The 25,047-nt window shown below is 40.1% G+C and overlaps 1 protein-coding gene across 3 annotated transcripts; it reads right to left on the bottom strand.

The window, feature by feature from the left end:
* CCDC47 (coiled-coil domain containing 47) lies at positions 1-24,670 on the bottom strand. Of its 3 annotated transcripts, none has more exons than XM_073004388.2 (15): positions 24,527-24,665; positions 24,303-24,350; positions 22,832-22,899; positions 17,273-17,535; positions 15,805-15,912; positions 14,567-14,741; positions 12,309-12,430; positions 10,047-10,112; positions 8,941-9,042; positions 7,626-7,736; positions 5,931-6,016; positions 4,910-4,968; positions 4,048-4,157; positions 3,621-3,788; positions 1-2,676 (listed from the first exon to the last, which is right to left on the bottom strand). In XM_073004388.2, exons 4-15 carry the CDS (start codon positions 17,528-17,530, stop codon positions 2,596-2,598), a joined length of 1,446 nt encoding a protein of 481 aa, XP_072860489.2. In that variant the 5' UTR covers positions 17,531-17,535; positions 22,832-22,899; positions 24,303-24,350; positions 24,527-24,665; the 3' UTR covers positions 1-2,595. The 3 variants fall into 3 exon arrangements, with proteins under 3 accessions (XP_072860489.2, XP_072860490.2, XP_072860491.2); XM_073004389.2 differs by having other exon boundaries at positions 24,261-24,350; positions 24,527-24,658; XM_073004390.2 differs by lacking the exon at positions 22,832-22,899 and having other exon boundaries at positions 24,527-24,670.
* Between the last annotated feature and the right edge of the window lie 377 nt (positions 24,671-25,047).

Consider the following 25,047-nt stretch of genomic DNA (forward strand, 5'->3'; position numbering starts at 1 on the left):
TTCTGTGAAACAATACTTTATTCAATCTTACTTTCTACATCTAGTGACAAAATAGTTTGAATCCCACATAGGATTGCCATTTCTGCTGTAAAGTACCATAAATGATAGTTATATAAAAATTACTAAATTCAAATGTCTTTTCAGGCTGAAGGTTTTTGCATTCAGAAAGAAACTGCATTTTCATGCTCCGACAAATAGGTTTTAGCACATGCTGTTTTAAAGAGCAGCTTAATGTTATTGCATCAGAGATATTTGCAGATAAAAGCATCATCAAGAAAATACATTAAGAAACAAATTTCACCCTTATGTTTCTTCCCATTAAACCCTTTGCAGAAAGTGCCCATTTACACAAAACAATCCAATGCCATCTAGATGCGCATTTATAAAATGCAGCAATTCCACAACACTGCAAAATGGGAGTAGCTCCAGTTCCCGTTTTCCAAACACACGCAAACTCCTTCGTAAATAACCTTAAACAGATACAAAAAAGATACTCTCTTCTAAAAATTATTTTACTTTACCAGGGAAATAATTGCACAATTATTTCAACCCTAGCTCCTTGTCAACAGTTATCTAGGTAGCAGCCACAGAAACAATGAAGGAAAATGACACCGTTAGAAAAACACTCTGAAATAAGGAGGAAAGTGGCTAAAAACAATTAAGCATCTATCTGAAAAAGAAATTAATCCCAACAAATGCACCCACCAAAACCAGCGAACACCATCTATGCGGGCAAATGGGTACAACAGATCTAAATGTACAAAGCAGGTACACACAAACCAGCTGTGTGGGTGGATATTAGATGATCTGCAGTGACAGAGGTGAAGCATGAAGAACCAAATGCCTGATTTCAGAGATCTTCATGCAACAGCCTGCATACATGCACATGCACGCACAAAGGCCTAAGTCCAATTGTTACTCTTAACTAGAGAAGACCAACTGGATTAACTGCTGAATGGAGAGTCAATGCTTATGTAAATCCCATTGATTCAATGGGTTTAACTCTAGCTGAGACTACCAACTGGATTCAGGCTATAGGGCAGCGGTGGCAAACCTATGGCACGTGTACCACAGATGGCACGCAGAACCCTCTCTGTGGGCACGTGAGCCATAAGTTGCTGGATTGCTACCCCTGGCAGCCAAACCTGAGGAGGAGGCGGGCCAGGATTCAGAGCAGCTGGTGCTGGCCTAGGCACGCCGGCCGAGCTATAGGTAGTGGCGGAGATGGGCAGATCCGGAGTGGGGTCTGAAAGTACTTCCATGCCAGGGATTAGTCTTCTGCTGCCACTTCTGCCTCCGCTGCCACCTGCTGGGTTAGTGCAGTTTTAAAATTTTATTTATTTATTTATTTATTTGCACTCGGGATCAAAAAGGTTCACCATTACTGATATTGGGTTTCCTGCTGTTTCAAATATGCAGTAATGAAATTTAAAGTATATTGGCAGGAAAAATGGTTTTGCATCTGTCATTTCCCAGCTGCTTATACACCAACAACATTGACCACTTATTTGCAGGAGCAGATACTCTGAAGACTGAACAAAAACATTTATCCACATGCAAGCTTACTATGGTCTATGCAATATGTAACCTACAGGCTGATTTCTAGTCTGCTTGCCCTAAAGCACACTTAGCAACTTCTTTCTCTGGCCTGATTCTGGAATACATGATGCGAGGGACTGCACAAGTCTTTAAATAATACTGATTTAGCACCCTTCTACTGCAAGCACTATTAAAGAATGAACCATTTCTCCCACCACCTACAACTATTTTGAAACCTAGAACTATCCATAACATACATATTTAATGTTTCTGCTTGATTGGCGAGTGTGCTGGTTGTACTAATCAACTACACTGTTGATTTTATTTTATTTTTAATTCTGTGAAGGTTAGGGCTAATGTAATTTTTAAATCTTGGCCAATATAAAATTCTTTATTCTTCCCACATCCCCAAAATAGAATCAAAGTGCATATGCATTGCTGGCACATTCCCAGAAGTTATATATACATAGGAAATAAGTGAAAGGATCCCAAGAAATATTGCAAATTTCTGAAATGCCAACCAAAGCACATAGAGAGAGAAACCCAATCCAACAACATGGAAGACCACTGCAAAGCTTTCAAGATACAGATTTGGATGTCACATTAATTCGGAACAGTAGCTGTAACCCTGAAAATATCTGTTAGCATTGCCGCTGACCAAAGAAGGCTGGAGTGGTTACAAGATTGTATCCTACACATCGGGAGTACTGATGCAAATAATCTCTATAGTTGCTGACCGAAATGACATTTTTAGTGTTGAATGAATCATTTTTTGATGCACTTCCGTGCATACATGCATGTGAGAAAGTTGTATCAGAATTAATTACCAGTGCAGCTTTTTGAGAAACAATCTCATGACTGACTCAAAATGAGTTCCTTGGCGTCCTAACCTTTTCACATGTACAGAAACACTTCACACATAATCCCACAAGCAACAAAGGGTAGTGTCAAAAGTGGTTCTTAATTAAAATCATGGTTATAATTAGCGCATTGTAGGCAGCACACTGCAATTCTGTGGTTGGCACCAAGAAAGAAGCTTCTTGCTACTTCATTTTTTTACATGGCTTTCACTTTGATTTGCTTCATTTTCATTTGCTTCTTCTCAAGCTTCTTCTGTTCGCGCCGCAGAGCAGCCTCCTATTGGAAAGATGACAAGTGTGATTATCAGATTCCATGTTTCTTTGCAGAAGAAAAATAAATTCAGGAAACAAACAAACAAACAAAAGACACTGAGGAAATTTAAGCTAATTACACAGATGAATGGCTCTTTCATGCAACTGCGTTGTTTTGTGGGATCCAATAATCCATCCCTAAGATCTTAGGGCCGGGGAAAATTAAAAAGTTGTTTCATAAACTTCAGTTCTGGTTACATAGAAAACAATTTCACAAAAGGTTAAATCCCATTTCTTCAGCCAGAAAAGAAGGGTTAATGCAACTTCTTAAAAGATGACCAGGCATCTGTATTCTGACCCCTGACCTGATCAATTCAAGTTTGGGGAAAAGGTCAGAGAGGAGCTTTGACAACTTTCTATGTACATAGCTTCATGCAGACAGTAAATCACACTGCCTTAAACGTTGGTACTGATGGCTTTCACATGGATTTGTCTGTTTTGCATCCACTTTGCACTATTATTTCTGCAACAAGCACAAGCAGAAATTGATCCCCCTGCCATTCCCTTGCTAAGCAGAGCAAAAGGTAGGAAAGATAAATGCCCTACTGCATTTTACACTAACAAGGATGTACAGACAACATTAAAATGCTGATTTTATTATTACAGAGACCTTAGAAAATGACATTGTTGCAATCAGAGCAGTTTCCCAGGTCTGTTGTTTTTGGCAAGAGTTCACTTTTCACAGTGGTTGTTGTTATGTGCTATCAAGTCGGAACCAACTTAATGGGAGCCTAATAGGGCTTTCAAGGTAAGTGAGACATTTAAGGAATTATTTTACCCGTTCTACTCACCTAGCGAGTTTCCATGGCCAAGAGGGAATTGAACCCTGGTTTCCAGAGTCCTAGTCCATCACTCTATCACTCACCTTTCACTAAACCCTAATAAATTCATTTCTAAAGGAACATTTACCTCCAAACGGCGCTGCTTCTCTGGATCTTCCTCGTTCATGATTCTCTCTTTCTCTGCCCGTTTCTTCTCTTCTCTGCGGGACTGAGCAGCCTCTTGCCTTTGCACGTGAGTCAGTTTCAGGAAGTTCTCTTCCACACGCGCCCTGTTCTTGTCAGCTTTTTGTTTGCCCTTTGGTCCAAGGTAAGGAGAGAGGCAAGTAAGTAAGTATGAGTATAACATTTAGTATATGAGATAGCAAAACACAAGAAAAGTATGTGAAACCCTAATCACAACAGTAATCACAACAGTAAATCTAATAACTCTCAATAACTGGAATTCTCTTTGGCATCAGAAAATACCCTGCAACTCACTCAGTGAAAGTCGTCTCTATCCAGATGTACATATTAGGTTTGCAAGATACATATACACACAGAAAAACACTACTTACTTCTCTATTCAGACGGAACTTTTTTGCTTTGTCAATGGAGTAAATAACCATGTTCATCAGAGGCAGCAGAGCTTCCATGTCTTTTGGGGAGGTATTGCCTGATCCAGGCACTACAAAGCAGAAGGATACTTTCATCAAATTAAACATCACTAAGGCTGAAATACTAAATCAACCTACCTGGCAGTAAGGATAACTGAATTCATTAAGACATCTTACTAAATAAAGGCTGTGGTGGTAAACAACATGAAATAATAGCCAAGAGAAAGTCTTTCTGCTCTGGTTTTTTGGAAAGATGTTTTAATCAGCATTGTATCATAGGCATTTACTTCCATAAAGATTTAAATCACATTTTAATAGTTATGTTCACAATACTGATGAACTTCCCAGACTCCTACCGTAATTCTCTGGTGTATTTGTTCTTCCAAAATGTGCAGTTGTTCCTGATAGTATCCTCAATAGAATCATTGTATCATCCCAACCTCCCTGTAATTTTGAATTACCAACATCATAATTAAATCTTTAAGCACCTGTTTCATTTTTTCTTCTTCTAAGTTCCCTGATGATAACATTTCTTTGTTTTTCCAGGATTTAGCCATCAATATTCATGGTCCTGCTACAAAGTCTTCCCAAGACCTTGTTATCAACCTGCCCAACATGTATTTGTTTATAAGGTCAAAGATGCATGTGTGAGTCTGGGATGCTGCACCCTAATGATTCACCTACAGCATTTGGATGATGACTGCAAAGGATTCTTGTCACTGAAAGCAAAAGAAACTATTACACAGAATACTTTGTGTCACATCCTGGTTGTGGAGCAGGCTTTCTTGAGCACAAAGAAAGAGTCTTTGAAAATCATTCTTACCATTAAAAGTAAACAAAAGGGTCTTTTTAGTTTCTGGCAGTTTCAAAGGCTGACCTTCCCTAACAAAAAAGAAAAAGTAGCATTAATGAAAGGATATGAAAAAAACAGAACATGCGAGCGTAACAGAGCAGTACCCAGTAGAACTTGGAAAATATACATTCTGGATGATGACTCTCAGTATCCCACAACTAACATGGCCACTAAATCCCGGAAGTCCTGAAAGTAATTTTCTCGAGCTTTGATGTCTAGGTTGCACCATAAACTACTACAGTCCTTATATTTCTATTTGATTTGTTCTTTGGCTACTACTTTTTTTCTTCTGTATCCTGCAGTCAAAGGTCAAGCTGGAGCATTCGGAAGTGGCAGGAACTTTCTGCAGAAGTTTTGGAAGGAAGGATCTTTCTGCAGGTTGTCTGTGAATATGCTTCCCACAACAAGCCCTACTTAAAAAAAAATTGAGAGGGATCTGATTTGCCAATAACCTCCCTCTTGCTTTCATAGAAGTGTCTTGGCCATTTTTTTAAAAAAGCATTCTATACTCTTCCACTCTACCAAGAACAGTATGGTAGCATCAAGTCTGTCCTCAATCTGCAGTTGGGAATCTGTCATAGCAGTCTATTCCCTCCACTAATGAGGGCAAGGGCCAAAAGATCCCTAGAACTGACCTAATGCAAGACAGGTCAATTAGCACAGTGTTTCTGACAGCACAGTAGTTAGCTGGGCAATTAGAGAGACACAAATGTTTTCTCATTGGATATGCTTATTTAAATGCATGAAACCCACTCCACCTGTTGTTGTTAAGCTCTGGTATTGAAAACAACCCAAAATCCCAAATGCTGCACACTAAATAAATCCTGGGATGAGTTGTTTTGGAATCTCCAGTTCATGACTACAAACAAAGAAATTGCAAATGCTAACCATATTCATTTTCTTCAGCTATTTTTGCTTCTTCTATTGCCCCTTCACAAGTATTAACAGAACACTAATTTGGAAGCACAATTATTTCTTTGATCATACTCACTCTTGCATAAGTTTTGGACCAGAGAACTGGTCCGAAAAATGGACGGACTCAATCTTGTCAGCATAATGTGTGAGGAAATGGATCATCTACAAAGGAGAAGGAAAATGAATTTAGAGCACTGAATGGGCTACAGTTTCTTATGAAATTGTACATGCTGTCTCAAGAAGCTAGAAGGCATTTCCCCTCAAAACTCCCCCATATTAAACATGTGAAGAATGTTATGATCAAACACAAAAAACAGTCCTACTGATAAGATCCAGGATGCTATTAGCAACAGTAGCTTCAGGCATGCTTACAAAGGTGGCATGAAGGCCAAAAGCCTTTATTATGGTTTTATCTCTAGTACTTGGTATTCAGAGGTATACTCCCTCTAGGCTTGGAAATTCCAGTTAGTTCTCATGGCATTTGACTGATCTGTCCTCTTTCCATTTGTCTAACCTGGCATTATGGACTCTGTGGGCCTCCAGATGTTACTGAACTACAGCTTCTGTCCTTCTATTCCATTGGCAAGCTAAGTGGGGGCTGGTAAGAGTTGGGCTTCAACAACACTGGGTCAGCTGCAGGCACCTCAGCCTTGGGTCTATCTTCTTAAATTTTCAAACACCCACCTGAGCTGGCAGTCAATAGTGGCAGTGAGTTTCCAGAGTAGATTAACACACCCCACCAAGTATGTTAATGATTCCTTTCTGCAGATGGGAAAGGACAAAGCTTAGGAGACAGTTAAGGTGGAAATATGACATATGTGATCTAAAGTCAACCTCATTCAAACAAGATGCCACCAGCCGGTGGTAATAAAGAAGAAGGGATGATCATCTCTGCTTGAGAATCTCCGCCAGAACATCTGGTTGACTACTGTGTCAGGAGTGCATAAGCCTAGTTGCATTTTTGGCCTAACCTAAAACTACACATTATAATGTTTTACCTAATGAATGTTATGGGTGAGACTCTGAAAATCCAGGGCTCAAAGTCTGCTAAAGCTCTGTTTGCTTGTTCAATGCCCAGTGCACAGGTAGGTAGGTAGGTAGGTAGGTAGGTAGGTAGGTAGGTAGGTAGGGAGGGAGGGAGGGAGGGAGGGAGGGAGGGAGGGAGGGAGGGAAGGAAGGAAGGAAGGAAGGAAAGCATTTCTTTATCAGATTCTCAGCTCCATGTCTGCTGCAGCTAGAATAGGCAGTGGTCATACTGCCTTTGAGAGTCTGGAAGCCATTGTCCAAAACAAGAGTTCCCATCGCTGAGCGTACTAAATTTCAAATTACTTGCAGTTATTTCTAACTGTTTGCCTAGGTGGAAACAGTTCACAATTTGGCAGGGGGGTGTGTGTTAATCATTTAATCTGTTTTCTGAGCCACACTGGATTGAGAACTATTCATCTGCCCAGAACTATTTCATGGATTTATATCAAAAGAAGGAATTCTGGAGACCTTTTTTTAAAGCCATTATCCACAGCACCAGACAACACACAAATGATCAAGAACCACAACATATCAAACCCTTTCACTCAGAAGGATTTGTTTTTGCCTTCAAGACATATGTTCCATTTTTCGGAACTATCCAAGATAGAAGCTCCCTTGTTTTATAAACAAACAAGTCTATTCTGAGATATAGCATGAGAGAAGAGACTTCAGAATGTAAAATGCAATTTGGGCACTTGAGTCCGCTGTGGCGATTCCTCTGAGATTCCTGCTGACTCCACCTTACCTTAGTATCCATCATTCCTTCTGTCACTTCGCCCATCTCTGACAAGATAGCCAATGTCTCTGGGAGCCCATACTTTGCCCCAGTCTTCGGTTTATCACTGCAGAACTCACTCTGTCAAAAAGAAATGGCCACATTACAAGCGTGCTCTGTGTTCTGCCAATATCTGGTTAAATAAGTACCCAGTCCTTTTATTCAAAACTTAGAAAGTGATTCAGGTACCCTGTACCATGTGAAAAGCCACTGAACACTGGATAGAATCCACATAAAATCCACTTGTCCAACATTACCCACAATTTCTCAAGTACCAGCAACTTGGTCCATTGTTATATATTTCTGGTATGCCAAAACCCACAGGAACAATCTTGACAAGTGACTAATATTCCATTTTAAATTGCTAGAATTAAATCAACACTCAATTGGGAAAAGACCATGGGTTTTCAAGGCCTTGTTGTCTGACTGCTGGCACAATGAGATGTTCACCACCTCCTTATGCTGTGACTTTTAAGTCATAGCACTATACTGACTTTACCCATCTGTCTCTTTCTTTCAAACCAGCACAGATGCTAGTGGCTTATAAAATGTTGCTGCTGAAGCTCTATTACCCTGAGGGTCAACACTGGAGTAAGGAGTGAAAGAAGAAGACGTGCATCAACTTTATTTTTTACTTAAGTAAGATTTCATTAATTAGTACAAATGGAAAATATATTTAGCACATAGAATATGAAAACAATTAAAATAACATTTGCAGCACAACCTACTTCCTTAAAAAATTACCATTTGCTGAATGCATTTTGACATCAGGGATTTCTACATATCTGATGTTGTAACAAATGTTTTATAACTGCCTTACGGAACAAATCCTGAAGAGTTTCACAAGCACTATAAAGGTTTTTCTAATTTGATTTTTAATCCTGATTTGCAGGAGAGGAAAACAAAGTACACGATGAGCCAGAGGATCTGTCCAGCCTTTTTGAACCAACATCAAACTATGTTTTGGCAGTACGCCTGAACCACAATTTTTAAGTTACTTAGAAAAAAAGGTAACTAGTCAGTCCACAAGATTAAGGGAGCTGTAGTCTTAAAAGCATTTTTTCTGAGGTCTGATCAGAAGCATTCCACTGTGTTGAAATCTGTTCAATTAATACAGCAACTGCACCCAATTTAGAGTTCTTACAACCAAATTATGTTGTCTACCAGGCAGCTTGAAGCTACTTATAATTAACACAATACTGAGAACGTTGTTTTGTACCATAAATGTTTTTAAATACATTTTATACGTACTATCCTAACTCAGAGAGGACGTCACAGTACATACCAAGTCCTGCATTTCCTTCTGAAGCCGCACCAAGGCTTTTCTTGTCCCAACAGCAAACACATAGGTATCCATGTCATCATCATTCATTGTCACTTTTATTTGCTGAGCAAGAGAGAACATCTTAGTCATTCTGAAGTTTCCACAACAACATCAAATAATACAAGAACCAGGGGAAAATATGAATGGAGACCAGTTTCATATCACTGCCAAGACTAAAAATCACCTCAGGCACTCCAAACAGATCTTATCCAAGACCAACTCTAATAGAAATCCTCTAAATTACAATCATTGTAAGACTATGAAATAAATTACTACTGCTACTTCACAGCACAATATTAAGAGAGTAAAAAACACCAAGCCTCCTTGACAAAGAACATGTATGACTGCTTGGACAATTTAATATATAATTTGTCACTAACACAACAGACCCAATGACTTTATTTAAACCACTTGCGAGTTAACTGAAATGAACAGAAATGCACCGTTATTTCTTTCGCAATCCAGCAAATGAAGAATTGCTTCACCTAATTTTGCCATATATGATATTCTCATAAAACAAATAACACATCCTGAAGGAATCCTAAAGGCAAAGAAACAGGAGGTATCGGGAAGGTGACATATCCGCACATCCACACAAACAATAACTGGAAGATGTGTCTGGAATAACTATCAGATTGAGGACTAAGAATTAATTAGAAAATATTATTAGCATTCTGTGTTATAGTATGTTTTTTGTGCACCCAGCTCTGAAAGCAATTCTTGGGAACTGTATGCAAAGAAAAGCAGATTTCCACAGCCTGAATAAATGATCTGATGTGTGGCTAATGCCCTTTGCATCTTTTATTCTATTTTTTTAGCCATAGAGCATTTCCCTGTAAGTGCTTATACATTGTAATAAAGCCTGAAAGCAAAGAATTGCTTTGATTCCCACTGGCTTCTGAGATTTCAACAGCCAATGTGGCACATTCAGAAGTCTAACTTTACAACCAGAAGGTCCAGATGGCTGCAGAAACATAAAATCCACCCCGTTCTAGATTCAATGAACTAGTCAAATTCAGTTTCCTGAGCTCACAAAAGCGGTTCTTGGGTTGCAGATCAATACATACCACTTGGTCACAGGCTGGCCTCATCATACGAGCAAGCACATTGAGCAAATCTTGTCTCTTGAGAAACTGAAAGAGAGCATTTGATCGTGAGGAATCCCTGTGCCAAATGTGGCATAGCCTGTCATATTCTTGAAGGCGTAAAGTCTCCTCATACCAACAGAACTAACTCTGTACTTCCCCTCAAGGCCTACTATGAAATACCCTGTGTTACAAATATTAATCACAGGCAGAAGACATTGCAGAAGTGGAAGAAAGCTCTTTAATAACTGTCAAAGCTCTCCCGGAACTCCCAACATACAACATGTGAGTGCATTTTACTCTTTATTTTATTCTCTTTAGATGTTCATCATTATAGAATCATAGAATAGTAACGTTGATTCTGCTTGATGCAGCAAAACAAATCAAAGAATATCTGCCAGGTGGTTGTCTAAGTTTCTCTTGAATGCTTCCAATGTTGGAGCACTCACCATCTCTCGAGTTGATAGTTTCCACTGTTGTACTGCTCTAACAGTTAGGAAGTTTTTCCTGAAATTCAACCGAAATCTGGTTTCCTGTAACTTGAGCCCATTGTGGCATGTCTTGCACTCTGGGATGATCAAAAACAGATCCTGCCCCTCCTTTGTATGACAGCCTTTCAAGTTTTTAATCTTCCACCACAGAATTCAAGGTGAAATACATTCCACCAGCTGGTAGAGATTCTATCTTCTTTTACTTCTAACATTTCTAAGCCAAGCACTGATCAGAATCAGGCCTAAAAAGCTGCTAGGTCATGCAACTTCAGACCACATCTTTTTGACCATCTGCATTCTCCTTGCATGGGTGAAGCTTGAAATAAATAAGAGTCAGGTTGCAAGTTTCTGCATGAGGAAGAAGTGTAGTCACCAAGTATTAACTGATCAAAAACCAAATCTATTAGTGGAGATTTAGGTTTCTTTCACAACATTCAGTGTTTCTCTACCAGCACAGTGTGATCTGCAAGCTGTGCCGAGTTGGTCAGACAGAGTCTAAGTTTAATAAATACATTCTCAGATAACCTCTAGGTTACTGCCATAAATTATATGCCAGACTGCCTCTGCAGATAGTCTGGAAACTAGTTAGTATATGATTGGGTCCTGCTATTATGGTTAGGAGTTTGATTGCCACTGTGCCTCAAGGGAAAAGAGACAGCCAGTGTGGCCTTGGGCAAGCTGCAGTCGCAAGGTGTCACAGAAGGGAATGTTAAACCACTTCTTAGTATTCTCTACCAGGAAAACCTTGAAAAGGGTGGTCACAGGTAAAAATTAACTTGAAGGCACATCATCATTATTATTATTAATCTACCATACCAAACATACTGATTCCTATTATTTGTTCAAGCCCAGTTAAAATTGCCTATCATGGCTTGAGGCCAGAGTTCCTGAAAAATGTATGATTCCACATGCGCCTACTTCCCTTTCTAGATCTTCACTATATCTGCGCTTTCTGTGATGTCCAGAAAGAGAGCATTTTTTATAATGTCACCCAGCTTCTGAATGCTCTTCCCAGAAAAGCTTGCCAGGAACTCCATCTGATGCCTTCCAGCTTCCATCCCCATGCTATTCAGATGGTCAACTTTTTGTTCCCATGTTCTATTTCATTTTCCATTTTTATTTTATTTGAATGTATCAGCTTTTTCACAGAGATGTTAATATTTTATTGAATGCCAGTTCTTTAACGTATCTGGAGAATGCAGTACAAATCTAAAAGAAACTTGGGATACAGGCATATATACACAGACTTGCACACACAAATGTCTTCATTCAAAGGACACCGATGTAGGATGTGTAGCATTTGTTCTGTATTGGGGTTCTGCCAATTTAGAAAGAGTGTCTGTTGCCTAACCTTACAGTCTGCAGATATTTAAAACTGAGCAAAGTAGACTTCAAGCTTGCATGACCTATTTTTCTGTTTTACTAGAAACCCAAGGTTTATCAACTGGAGCTAAGTAGAAGAGACATACAGTTAGAATTAAAGCATGTGTTGCCTTGGACCAGTGACTGAGGTTGCAGTCCTTCAACCCAAAAAAATCCATTCTTAAATTATCCCAGACTAATTATGACCAGCAGTCTAATTAGCATGGAGGTAAGGAGTAATTTCATTGTTTACTGTTCTTGAACAGCTGTAATTCAGAAATACATACTAACCCACAGCAAATTGCCTTTAGACCTACCAGTCAAGCCAGAACTTTCTTCAAGCCACACCTAATTTAAAGTGTAGAGTATTCTTAAGTTTTGTTTCTCATACCTTGAGCTGGATAAGCATTCCTTCACAGCACACTCTTCCGGAACACCAGAGATTATAAATATGCTCATTCTCTTGATTCAGCTTGCTGGTACTTGTGGCTTCTTTATTTGTGCCATCATCCCCTTGGAAGAAAATATATCTGAATTAACAACAGTCTGTGACTATTCCCAGACTACACTGCAATGTGCTTTATGCAGGGCTGCCACCAATAGCAGCCGAGAGGTTTAGGTTGTTGCAAAACTTCTGCAACCTCCTTGCCAGCAGGATCAGTGGAGTGCCTGCAACCATTATTACCCCAATATATCAGTACCCACAACTACCCCCCCCCCCCGGTTGCCTTCCAGAGTCTCCGTGGTGCTGGCAAGGATGTAGAACAGCTTGTGCTACCCTATTCAAGAGATTGTTTCCATCTGTGTTTTCCACCAATGGGAACCATCACTTTTTTTGGACTACAGCTGCCAAAATAGTTCAGTCAGCATGGCCGCTAGATTATGGGAATTGCAGGCCAAAAATGTAATTCCTCCCATCTCTGAAATTTCCATTATGATTGTTAAAATTGGACCAGACTAAATCATAAGAAGGCCAACTCAGTACCAGATCACGTCCAATGGGCATGCCAAGAAGCAGCCTCTCTAGTGCAAGCCAGCATGGGAAAAGCAAACTGGTACACCTTTCAGAGGTAAGCTAATATGCAAACCCCTTTCTGCTGTTCGTCTCCACAGTGGACTCTATTAGTATAGCAATATTTCGGACCAGAGATGGTGCAAGGTGTTACAATTCAAACAGCTTAGAGTGAACAGTAGGCAAGAGTTACCACAGTATACACATTAAACCCTTGGAATTGGGTTAGCTATGCCCAATGAAACAAGTTTTAAGCAAATGTGGTCAATCCTTTTTCTCTTCAGAGAATCATAGAAATCAAAGAAAAGTGAAATTGGAAGGGGCCTACAAAGTTTTTCTTGAATGTCTCCAGTGTTGGAACACTCACCAACTCCTGATATAACTTGCTTCCACTGTCATACTGTTCTAACAGTTAGGAAGTTTTTCCCGATATTCAACTGAAATCTGGGTTCCTCTGAGCCCATTGTTGCATGTCCTGCACTCAGGGATGATCGAGAACACATCCTGCCCTTGCTCTGTATGACAGCCTTTCAAATATTTGAAAAGTGCCATCATATCACCCCTCAGTCTTTTTTTCTCAAGGCTAAACATGCCCAATTCTTTCAGCCTTTCCTCATAAGGCTTGGTTTCCAATCACTGTTGCCCTCCTCTGAACTTGTTCCAATTTGTTAGCATCCTTCTTGAAGTGTGGTGTCCAGAACTGGACACAATACTCAAAGTGAGGCCTAACCAGTGCTAAATAGAGGGGAGGGGGCTATGTTTCTCCTTCTGCGCATCCTGAAGGTCAGAGTGGCCACCTTGCCAAATTCTGCCTCCGTTTAACTTCCAAACTCCACTTTGTCTCTAAACATTAAAGTTCATTTTGCACACTTCTACTTCTCTCTGTACAGAGATGCTATACCACACTACCTAAGTCAATTGTCAGCTGACCTTCTTCTCTCTAAGACAAATCCTTTACTCCTTGGTAACTTAACATTCATGTTGATATCCTCTGTGACTAAGATGCCTTCAATCTTCCCTTATTCTATCTCTCTTCCACATTCTCTTCTGACCTCCCTATCTGGACTGTTTTTCCACCTCACTACATACTGGGCACTCTTGTGCTCTTATCTACAGTAAAAATTGCTTGCCTAATTATCGCTGTGTCTCTTGGCATTTCACGCTGCCCACTTTCACTCTTCTTTGCCTCCACTTTGAAAATTTCTGTGGCTTTCATGGAAGCAATGTCCCCTCTTCTTTCAATTATTTCTATTCTGTGTTCCCTCTGGATTCTGCAATTTCCAGTTTTACAAGTCTTCTGTTTTTCCTTCTATTTAGCTCTGGACATACCTCTCTCTGAATAGAATACCAACCTGATTGTCCCTCTAAATTCAGTTCTGGTTGATCGCCTGTAGACCTACTGGATTTCTCAGCTCAAATAAATGAATGCTTATGGAGGAAGTTGAAAAACTTGGCAGATTTTGTTCAGCTCAGCTGTCCCTTCTCTTCCACCTCTCTGAATAAGCTGCCCTACTACACAACACTGATAAATGCAGACTCTTAACAGACCTCAGATACTGTCCTTTAACTTTGACCTCATGGGCTAGGATGAGGAAGGCAGAGGGTGGACATACTGAAGAACTCACAGACCAACTTACCAACAAGGGCAAAGTTGCTTTCAAGGAGCTCCCGGTGACTATTGAACCAGGCCTGAGCCAGACGGTTGTTCTTATTCTTCCCAATGATATAGTTCATGATGTAAGCAAGTAAGCCCGTCACCATTAAGATTTCCATGTAGTAACTTTCCCAGCTGTTCTGGAGGTGGGCAGGGACCTATTGAATTTGGATTTAGTTAAGCTACTTCAGTTTGGGGAGGAAAAACCCAGCTTTCCCAACAAAAACTCTGGCTATTGGTTATAATACATCTTTTAACCTCATTATGTTAAGTACCAGTTCACTAAATTCAAAGCATAGAGAGAACAGCATATCAGCACACTCCCCTCTTCTCGCAGACCTCATTCCCTTATTTTATTTCATCTTTTCAGCAGACTAGGTGTTTTCCTCTCACTTTATATAGCTTTAGTGTCTCCTATTAACCAATAATGGGTGAAGGATTGTTTCAACTTTCCTTGAGCCTCCAAGGCTAACTTTAGACCTGAGAAAGGAACTGAATGCAGTATCAGTATCTTATTCAAACACAGGACAATACACTATACCACAATGACCCAAGATTATGATATAATGTGTTCTCCTCTGTTTGAACAAAGCATGTACTATCACAAGCATTCCAAAAAGACTTGATTTGAAAAAAATATGTCTGGAAAAGAGAAGATTGTAGCTTAACAGAGAAGCAGAGAATCATTCCATTTGTGAAATGGTTCAAATTATTGCTATTGCTTTTAGTGCTGTTTTAGACTGTGTTGATTTAGCTGTAAGGGGCATACTAAGGATGGTTCTGCCGTATGTCAAAGTATTCACTTAGAAGTGAACCCTTTGCTCCCTTCTAGCCATACATTTTTATCAAATTTATTTATTGTTACGCACTAGTCAAAACTTGGATGTCATACATTAGCTACTGTGATATCACAGAACATTTGATGGTATTTTAATAAAACAAGGAGAGTGACACAAAGTTGACAAACAAGATTCCTTGATGAAATAACTGTTACTTAGCTATGAGAAGAATTTTGTACAGAACATGAGCTTAGTCTTATATGATAAGACTAAAAATGCAATCCGAAACATCCTTACTTAGAAGTACCCAACTCTCAGTTCAACAGGATTTACTCACAGGCAGATAGGCATAAGAACTGCAGCTACAACAGATTAAGGTTGGAACTATTGCAATGTGTTATAATCAAAGACAATACAGAAATTTTTCATCATGTGCACTTACATCAACAATGGTAATAGGGTCTTTATTTCTACCAGGAGTTGCATCAGGTTTCTCCTCATAACCTTCAAACTCTTCATCATCGTATGGTTCACTCTCTGTATCACCTTCCTACAACAAAAATGCGAAAGACAGAACAGCAGCAATTGTTTCAGTAAAACAAGATTCTTTTTGTTACGGCTACTATTGGAAATGTCTTTAAGAGGGAGGATTTACACTGGATCACAACTTTATTACGCTTGTAAATTACTCTCCCTTTAGAGAAGCCAAAGCTGTAAATGTCAGGCTCCAAACTGGCCTTTGACCTGGGCATTGAGCAAAGATTTAAACAACAAATACTTTAGCTCATTTTCTGAATTTTTCAGAATAGCTTGACATGTAGTGTTAAAGTTCCTGCTATATAATCCAGCAATCACTTACTGTTTCTTTCCCTGCAATATTTTGGTAACCCAGATTGTTCTGTTCCAGTGTGCAGTTCATCTAGCTAGGTCAAAGACCACATCAACCTAAGCCCCTTACACAACCCAGAGAAATATCGGATATTTTTTTTTCTTTTCAATATCAAGAAAATGTAAAAAAAAAAAGAGAGAGAGACATAATTAATCTACACTGAAAGTTTCTGTAAACAATATAAAGAAAAAAATGCTTTACTTAAGAAGTTAATGCAAGAGCTCTCCCAAGTCTAGGAAGGTAAGTGAAAACATGCCTCCAAGTTCCATGGACTCCTTTCTACTCTTCTGAGGGCAATTCAAGACTTCTGTCTCAAGAATCCTTTGCAGTCATTGGCTGATTGATTTTATACAATTTGTTTTATGTAACAATTGTTTTTGTTTCTTTTTCAAACTATTCTGACATACTTTAAGCTTTCTATCTTTCTATACCACTTCAGATCAGTTCGTGAAAAACAGTACAGATGTTTAATTAAAGCAAAGCAAAACGTGCTGCTTATATACAGCCCCATAGTGCTTCAAGCACTCTCTGGGCGGTTTACAAGTTAATTATGCAAGCTACACATTACCCCCCCCAACGAGCTGGGTACTCATTTTAACGACCTCGGAAGGATAGAAGGCTGAGTCAACCTTGAGCCGCTACCTGGGATTGAACCCCAGGTCGTGAGCACAGTTTTGGCTGCAGTACAGCAGTTTAACCACTGCGCCACGAGGCTTTTCAATATATTATAAATATATTCTCTACTCAACCTAGAACTGCTAGACAGCTCAGCGATATAGGCATCTGGCTGCAAAGCCAGAGGTTGGGAGTTCAATCCCCCACTGTGCCTCCTTGAGGGGGGCTGGATTTGATTATCCATATGGTTCCTTCCAGCACTGCAGTAATAGAATGATGATGATAAATCATACATTCCATGTAAAATCTGGGATCACCCGTAGGTAACACTGGTTCACTGCAAGTCCTCCAACCTCACCTTTTCAGTCTGTATAAAGAAAAAGCACAACACTTCATTTAGCCTCACCTGAGCATCAGCATCCTCAAAGTCAAGACCTTCATCTTGCCCTTCAAGTTCGACTGTGGCCTCCTCCTCATCGTCTTCAGTCATGACAATCCGCTGAGGAGATTCTGTGGCAAGATCTTCAATCACATCTTCAAATTCAGCAAAGTCATTATCGTCATATTCAACAATGTCATCTCCATCATCAAATTCATCAAACTTGGCCAAAGAAAATCCCCATGGGATGAAGATGACAGTGAGTAAGAAATACACAGTTTTCATGGTTGCTGGGGAGAAGAAAAACAGGCAGCAAATATATCAAAATCCTCCAAGCTTGAAGTGATTCCTTTCATGTCATGTTTACCACACAAATTGGTGCTCACACTAGGATAAATTTTGTGTTTTCAGAAAATGTGAGACATCATATATCAGAGGACCATTTGTAGACAAGACATAGATGTGAGGCAACAGAACTACATGATAAGTTTCATACAGGTAACACAGGACTGTTACTAACCTACTATTTAATATTAATTAAATGTAAAAAGGAAATAGCCATTAAATTTTAGAGTGGAGGTCATCTTCCTAAGCCTAGCAGAATCTGCGGTTTCTCCCCTTCTATTCCCCTTTCACCACAGAGTGGTTTAATCTGCCAGGAGTCCTATCTATCAATCATTCCTTTGGACTACCAGTGTTTACAGATTAGGGCTAAAAGCATTTTTAGCCAAACAGTGTGACCATATAAACTGAGAATTACTTTTGACAACAATGATCAGCCAGATGGCTACAAGAACCCATAATCAAAGCATGCAGTTTGTACCTAAAATTTATTATTCTGATATAAGTTGTCTGAAGATCCAATTTAGCTGTTAAAAGTAACAAATTGGGACTGGGAGAAATGTTTCAGTGTGGAAACCAGGGCGCTCAGGTTTCCAGCCACTTCATTCTCTCACCTATTTTTCTATTTTTGTACCCTCTCTAACCATCAGTAAGTATCCCAAGTCCACTGAACATGCTCAGTCCTCAATGGATTGTTTGAGCTTCCCCCTTCCTCTTAGGACTTTTCCAAGTCAGTGAGATAAGACATAAATGACAAGAAAATCAAGTTTATGTTAATCAGTAAAAAGCATACAGCACAAAACAAATCAATTAAACATCCAAAATGTAAATATGGAATGTTTGTAAATAAAAGTACTTTGGCATTCGGTTGAACGAACAGTGGGAACAAAGTCCTGCTATAAAACTCAGAACAGAGATGGTTTGGAGTAGCTTTCCTAAAATGAAGAATATGCAACAAAAGCTTTGGCATTTAGAATTGGACAGTATTATGTATTTTTCTAACACAGCAAAGAATGATGAACTATAACATAGGCTATTATCAAATAAAATAGATGCAGTTGAAAAACTGAGTTACTAGAAGATGCTAAAGATTTCTTTGATCAAGTAGGTGGGCACTGAAGAGAATTAAGATTAAATGAATAAAGAATAAGAAAACATAAAACACATAAAATGCAGAAAGCTGGGACTCGTATAATGGGGAATGAAAATGTAGATTTTTATGACTGACTATTCAAAGTAAAACAAGGAAGTAAGTATGAGGAGCACATACTGGCTGAAGAGTCTGAGGAACTGGTTTGAATGCAAAACAACTTCACTGTTTAAAGGTGCTTGATCTAGAGTAAAAATAATGCTGATGATATCCAACTTCTGGCAAGAGAGAAATGAGGGGAAAACGGGACGTTTTCCTCCAAAGATTTACTATACTCCTAACAGTGGAGTTTCCTTAAAGCCTGCTTGAACCTCCCTTTAGGGCAGGATACACTCCAGGTGCATGTCTAGCAACTGCACAAGCACATCCCTGGAACTTATGGGACAGTATTCACTCCTGCTCCTTCCCCATTTTCTTTTACATAAATGGGGGAGAATAACTGAAAAAGATCCATCATGCTTTCTTAAATTGGGGAATCTGGGGTCCCATGAATGCTGGTACCCCTCAAAATATGGCAAAATTGACCCCAACACTTCCTAGAGTACATAAGTGGTGTTTTTAAAGATTTTTTTTGTTTTCTTTTCAAAATGGAGGGCCAGGGGCATGAAGGTGAGGTAGTTGGGGCCTAGACGGACTGCAAGAGTCCCACAACCTTCACATTTCCAACCCCTAATATAAGGGAAGAATATTGATATTTTGGCAACACAAGGAGGAACACTCAGACCACCTAAGTTCGCTATTAATATGTAGGATGATACCTGTTGATAGAACTCTCTGAATTCATCTAATCCTTTAAAAAAAATCTAAGTTAGTGGCCACCACTATATCAAATGATAGTAATTTCCAAAGTCATTATATAATGTATTTAGAGGTGATGGCTGAATCCTATTATTGACTCCTTCTGGCACAAATCTAGCAGTGTAAATCTCAGTTAAGAGGTCAAGTCTTGTACTTCTCATTGCACAGCAGTCTCATAGTTTTGAATGCAATGAGGAAGATAAGTGTGGTCTGCTGAACAAGCTGCAATTCACCATTGTGCTGCACGTTATTAGACATATAGGAGCACAGTAGTGTAGCCCTGTTATTTTACGTATGTGAAATTTCCTGCGTTTCACAGAATGAGTCTGATGTGAAGTGTCATACAAAAAGACAAGAACTGTCTCTGCAGGACAGACTCTCTCTCTCCCGCCCCACCTCTGTGAGAACCATCACACAACATAACATATTACAGAATATGCGAGAAATATTCAATACTCTGAAAGTATTTATGAGTGTCTCCATTTTACACGTCTCCCACACAAAGAGCTTTCATACATTTGTTGACACAAAGCAAGACTGTGCCTTTGCAAAACCCATACCTGGATTCATCTACTCATAAAGCCTTTGTCACTTGTATGTTTTTTACTGTTATGACCTGCTGTCAGTGCCTTCTGACAGAACTATTCCCTACTCCACAGTTAACAGGAACTACCTCCTTAAATGGCACAGGAACTAGGTTAAGACAACCTAAAATTAGCAATTATAAGCAGAACACCTGGTTCCATTCTACTCATCAACTACAACTTGAAAATCTACAGCCAGCTTGCTGCCTTCTTCCTGGAAAAAGAAGCTCCTGAAGAATCTTGGGCTGGTCGCCTTATATTGTTTGGAAACATTTCTTATTTCTGTCTTCCCCTTCCTCATGCAGTCACAGGTCTTGCTAGCTAATGTCCAACAGGCTAACCATGTAGCCTGTCTTTTCACTGCTCACTATTCTATAAATCACTTGATCCTAATAAACTCAGTTCTACCACTGTGTACAACTACACATACACATGGATAATATCAACATATAATTATAGATAAGGATCAAAACGTGTTTTCATTTACAACTCTTCTTGGCATATACACAATCAATGATGAGCATCTATATTTCAACAATTAGTAAATGTCACTGATTAACTCAGACATGGTAGAAGGCCTTCTCTGTTGCTGCTCCCAGACTTTGGAACTCCTTCCCACAGGGGGCCAGACTGGCTCCATCTTTCCTTTCCTTCCACAAGCAGGCAAAGATCTTTCTCTTCAGGTAAGTTTTCCCTTAGTGCAGACCTAGGCAAAATGTGGCCCGAGGGCCACTCCTGTCCGGCCCACCAGACATCAAAACCATTTATAGCTTTTTGTCTAAAGTTGATCAGTTGCTTATCTTTAACATACCGCAAAAAACCTTTTTAGTATTTGTGAAGATTAACAAGTTTAAAATAAAAACAATCTTAACATCACTGTTTCATTTTATTTTTAAGTAAAGTTGGTTTGGCCTCTGAACACAGTTCAGATTTTTCAGTGCCCCCCCACCAATAGAAATTACTTGCCCAGCCCTGCCTTAGCAAATGGCTCCTGAGTGGGTTTTTTTAAATGGATTGTTGTACCTTACTGCATTGAATGTTTTGGTGTTGCTTATGATTTTTTTGGTATTATATTAATTGACCCTTTTATTATTGTATGTTCATTGTTACTAGCTTAAATGCTGTCTTTTAACTGTTGTAAGCCACCTTGGGTCTTTTTAAAGGAGAAAAGTGGATTAAAAATAGCTTAAATAAATAAAATTTAAATAACTAAATAAATAAAGATATACATTTTATTGTTGATCCTCCCACTTTGTTCCCCATTTTCCCTTTCAGTAACTCATGAGTCTTCCTCCACCTACTCATTTTAGTCTAATGACCTAAAAAATTAGGCCAAGAAGGAAGGATAGGCTCAATGTCACTCAGTAAGCCTCGTGGCCAAGCATGATTTAAATACAGCTCTCCCTCATCCAGCACTCTAGGCACTGCATCATTCCAGCTTACCAGCTTATGTGTGGGGTATGAAAAGTGAAGGAACAGTGGGCAATTTGTTATCCTGAGCCACCACAGTGGCTTCATTAGCAAACTACTCCATTCTTGTAAAAAGCACTTGTAAGTGCTCATGAAAGAGGTCCCCTCTAGTCTATCCACACCTGATTTTGCAAGGAATACTGGACTGGGTTCTTTCATGCCAATTAAGATGAATAACACTCTCCCCACTATCCTGGTTCCATCCACAAATTTAACTTGGCGCCTAACAGTAAGTGCACACCAGGAAATTACCCATATAAATCTCATTCTTTAATTCCAACACTAAATAAAACCAGTTGTTAATGAACCTGAGCAGGTATCTGATCCACATTAAGTTGCACTACATAAATACTGTAACAGCAAACCTAAGCTGTGTCCAGGAAAGAACAGCAATGTCAAATTCTGAGAAGCTTGTATTAAATTTCTAAGTACAGTACACCAAAGATTTAATACTTAGCTTCTAGCAATGTCACAATTCAGGGCTATAATATCTCACACGCTTGGCTGCATGGAGTCTTTGACTTTTACAATGTCAGAAACAAAAATTCAACAATTTTCTTCCACCCTGACATACAACCAGTATATTTCCCCATCTCGACACTATCACTCTCTCCTTTCTCTTCCCCCTCTTCTTATTCTACTGGAGGTTGGACATCATAATAGCTAATCTGAATTTGGATGCAGCAACTCTAAACTGTGATGTCTCATCCAAGCCAGCCTGTGATACTTTTCAGTCAGTAACTTCTTTTCCTCCTTCCACTTCTCATTTAGCTTACCTTGGATTAGCTACAGCAATGCATACTTTCCATTCCCATTACATTACCAAATTATTATAGCTTTCTACATTTTGTGTGTTTTACAAGTTATGCGTTTTACTCATTTGCTTTACAACTTCTTCACTGACCTCCATCTCAAACCAAGAAAGTTTTACTATGCTGGTCTTCTTGTGTTATCAAGTTGCTTGGTACTTATGTCAACCCAATAAGCTTTTCAAGTTATGTGAACTATTCAAGGAGTGGTATACCACTGCCACACCCCAGTGAGTTTCCATGGCTGAGTGGGGATTTGAATCCAGGCCTTCCAAGTCCTAGCCCAAAACTCTACCCATTATACAACACGGGCTCTCACAGAGGACAGCATCCTATGATAATTCCATATTTAAACAGCAGAGTGTGCACTACACCCATCACCATGCCACACAATACCTTTGACCAGTTAATATATACAGTACAGCACTCTTACCACAGCTTTAAAGGCTTGTCTTCCAATACTTCTTTTTAAACTGTTTCTCCGTTTATTTTATCAGTACCCTGAAATGAAAAGTGTTACTGATGAAATCTCAGTGTGTAGGGAGAGGAGGAAGAGAGGAGCCAGAGCAGGGGAAATTATTCATTGCCAATATCCTAAAGTGGCTTGCTTATTAAGCCACTTCAAGATAGTGGCAAACTGAAACAGGAAGGCCTGCTTTGGATCACTTGGAGCAATCACAGAAGTGGAACTGATCCCAAACTACCTACACCAGAAAAGCAGATGCCTGTTGACAGAATTTAGAAAACTGCAGGTAGGAATGCTTTGGGGGCAGGTTGAACAGCCCCGTTAGTCAGCCTCTGAGTTCTTATAACTGATATATATACTCAAGAGGCATCTAAAATTGTGGAAGTCATTCTCACCAGCCTCAGGTTGGGGTTGAAGAATCCATGTTAATCCAATCCCACTTCCTTCATGAATAAATGGGGGGTGAGTGGGATTGGGCATTTTTATAGATTTCGGTCCTCACCCATTCAGGACTAGCCAAAGGCCTGAAAAGATGAGTCTCTCATATGCCTTAAGGAGGCAGCAGGCAACTTGTGCCCCTCCAGGCATTGTTGGACTACAGTTCGAATGGTCGGCCCAGCCATAGTGAGCAGCCTGTTGCGAACTGGAGTCCAACAACCATATGGAGGACCACAAGTTCATCTATCTCTCTCCTTAACAAGAAAGCCCATGTAGATTCTTATTCCCACCCATTCCCTAATCCTGTCTCCAGATTTCAAAGTGGACAGTAATACAGAGAGAGCGTAGGATCTCCATGCCTTCCTGGGGCTGCGGTGGGGGTGTTTCAGTTTGCATGAACCTCTTCCCCCCCACGACTCTACTGTCTGCTTCGATGGGAGAGAGGAATACAATTACTCCTTAGGCCATGATTTAACTCCACCAGCTCCATGTCCTACCCTTTAAATCTCTCTGACGCACTGCTTCCTTTGCTACCTGCCAATGAGGCCCATGTTGCTTCCCCCAAGAAAGTTAATGCTCGTGCGTTTCCTTTCACCTTGTCCTTCCTACTTCCCTGTAAGGTATGCAAACTGCGTAACGGGCACATGCGCGTTGCCATCACAGCCCAGGAAAGGTGAGAGGCAGAGCAAGGCAGGACTGGGGCAAATTTCGTAGAGTCACCACTCTTGGAAGTGGAGAGGATGCTAAATTTGATGGTTATGCAAAATATCCAATTAACAGAGGGTAGGACATCCAGTTTGGTCCACATGTCCTCAGAAGCAGACGTGAGAGAGGACAGCCATGGTGGCTTTTCAGTATGAGAAAAGTAGTTTGCACATGTTCAGAAATCCATCTTTAAGCATGTACGATGTGTGCTGCACGAGTTTTACAATGTAAAACACACATTCCGTATACATACATATGTGTAAGGCATACAAGTCTTTAGATTTCAGTCACCCACCTTTCCAAGGGCCAGCGGGGGTGTCGGCAGACCCAGAGGCGTGGTTACCTAGTGGAGGGAGCAAGAGAGAAAAGGATCAAGTCCAAAGGCTTCCGTGGCCCCGGTAGGCCTCAGCCCCGCCCCCTCGTCTTCCTGCCTACCCAACAAACCCAAAGGGCTGCGACGCGCTTCCCGCCACTCTAATCTTGTCTCCTGTTCCTTTTGCGGGGCGGCTTCTTACTCACCACCTTTCCAGGTATTTCGCCTACAAGCCGCTGCCTCCCTCCTCCCTTCGCACCTTCCCTCGGTTATTCGGAAGAAGAAACGGCGGCGCGACGCTGGTGGCTGAGGCGACCGTGACGCGATGACGCCACCGCGCACGGTAGGGCGCGCATCTTACGCACGAAAGAGGGCCTTTCCTTCTACAGCGCGCTTAGCTGTGACGTCATACAAAGCGACGAAGGTATACAAAGAATTGAGTTTCTAAACCTAAGAGGAAGACCGTCCCCCTTTCCTTAGAAGTTGTTTTCATTTTTATAACTGTTTACATCTTCATCATTTTCACGTCTGTTTGATTTGGGATTTCTGTGTCATACACAGCAAGAAAGTGACTGGAACCAATGCAGCCAAAGCATTTATATTATTTTATTTATTTATTTCTTACATTCATATCACGTCCATCTAATGCTAAACCATTGTTTGAGCAGACCGTTCGTCGCTTTGTATGACGTCACAGCTAAGCGCGCTGTAGAAGGAAAGGCCCTCT

Source organism: Pogona vitticeps, chromosome 6 (genome assembly GCF_051106095.1).
Source record: "Pogona vitticeps strain Pit_001003342236 chromosome 6, PviZW2.1, whole genome shotgun sequence".
Taxonomy (NCBI): domain Eukaryota; kingdom Metazoa; phylum Chordata; class Lepidosauria; order Squamata; family Agamidae; genus Pogona; species Pogona vitticeps.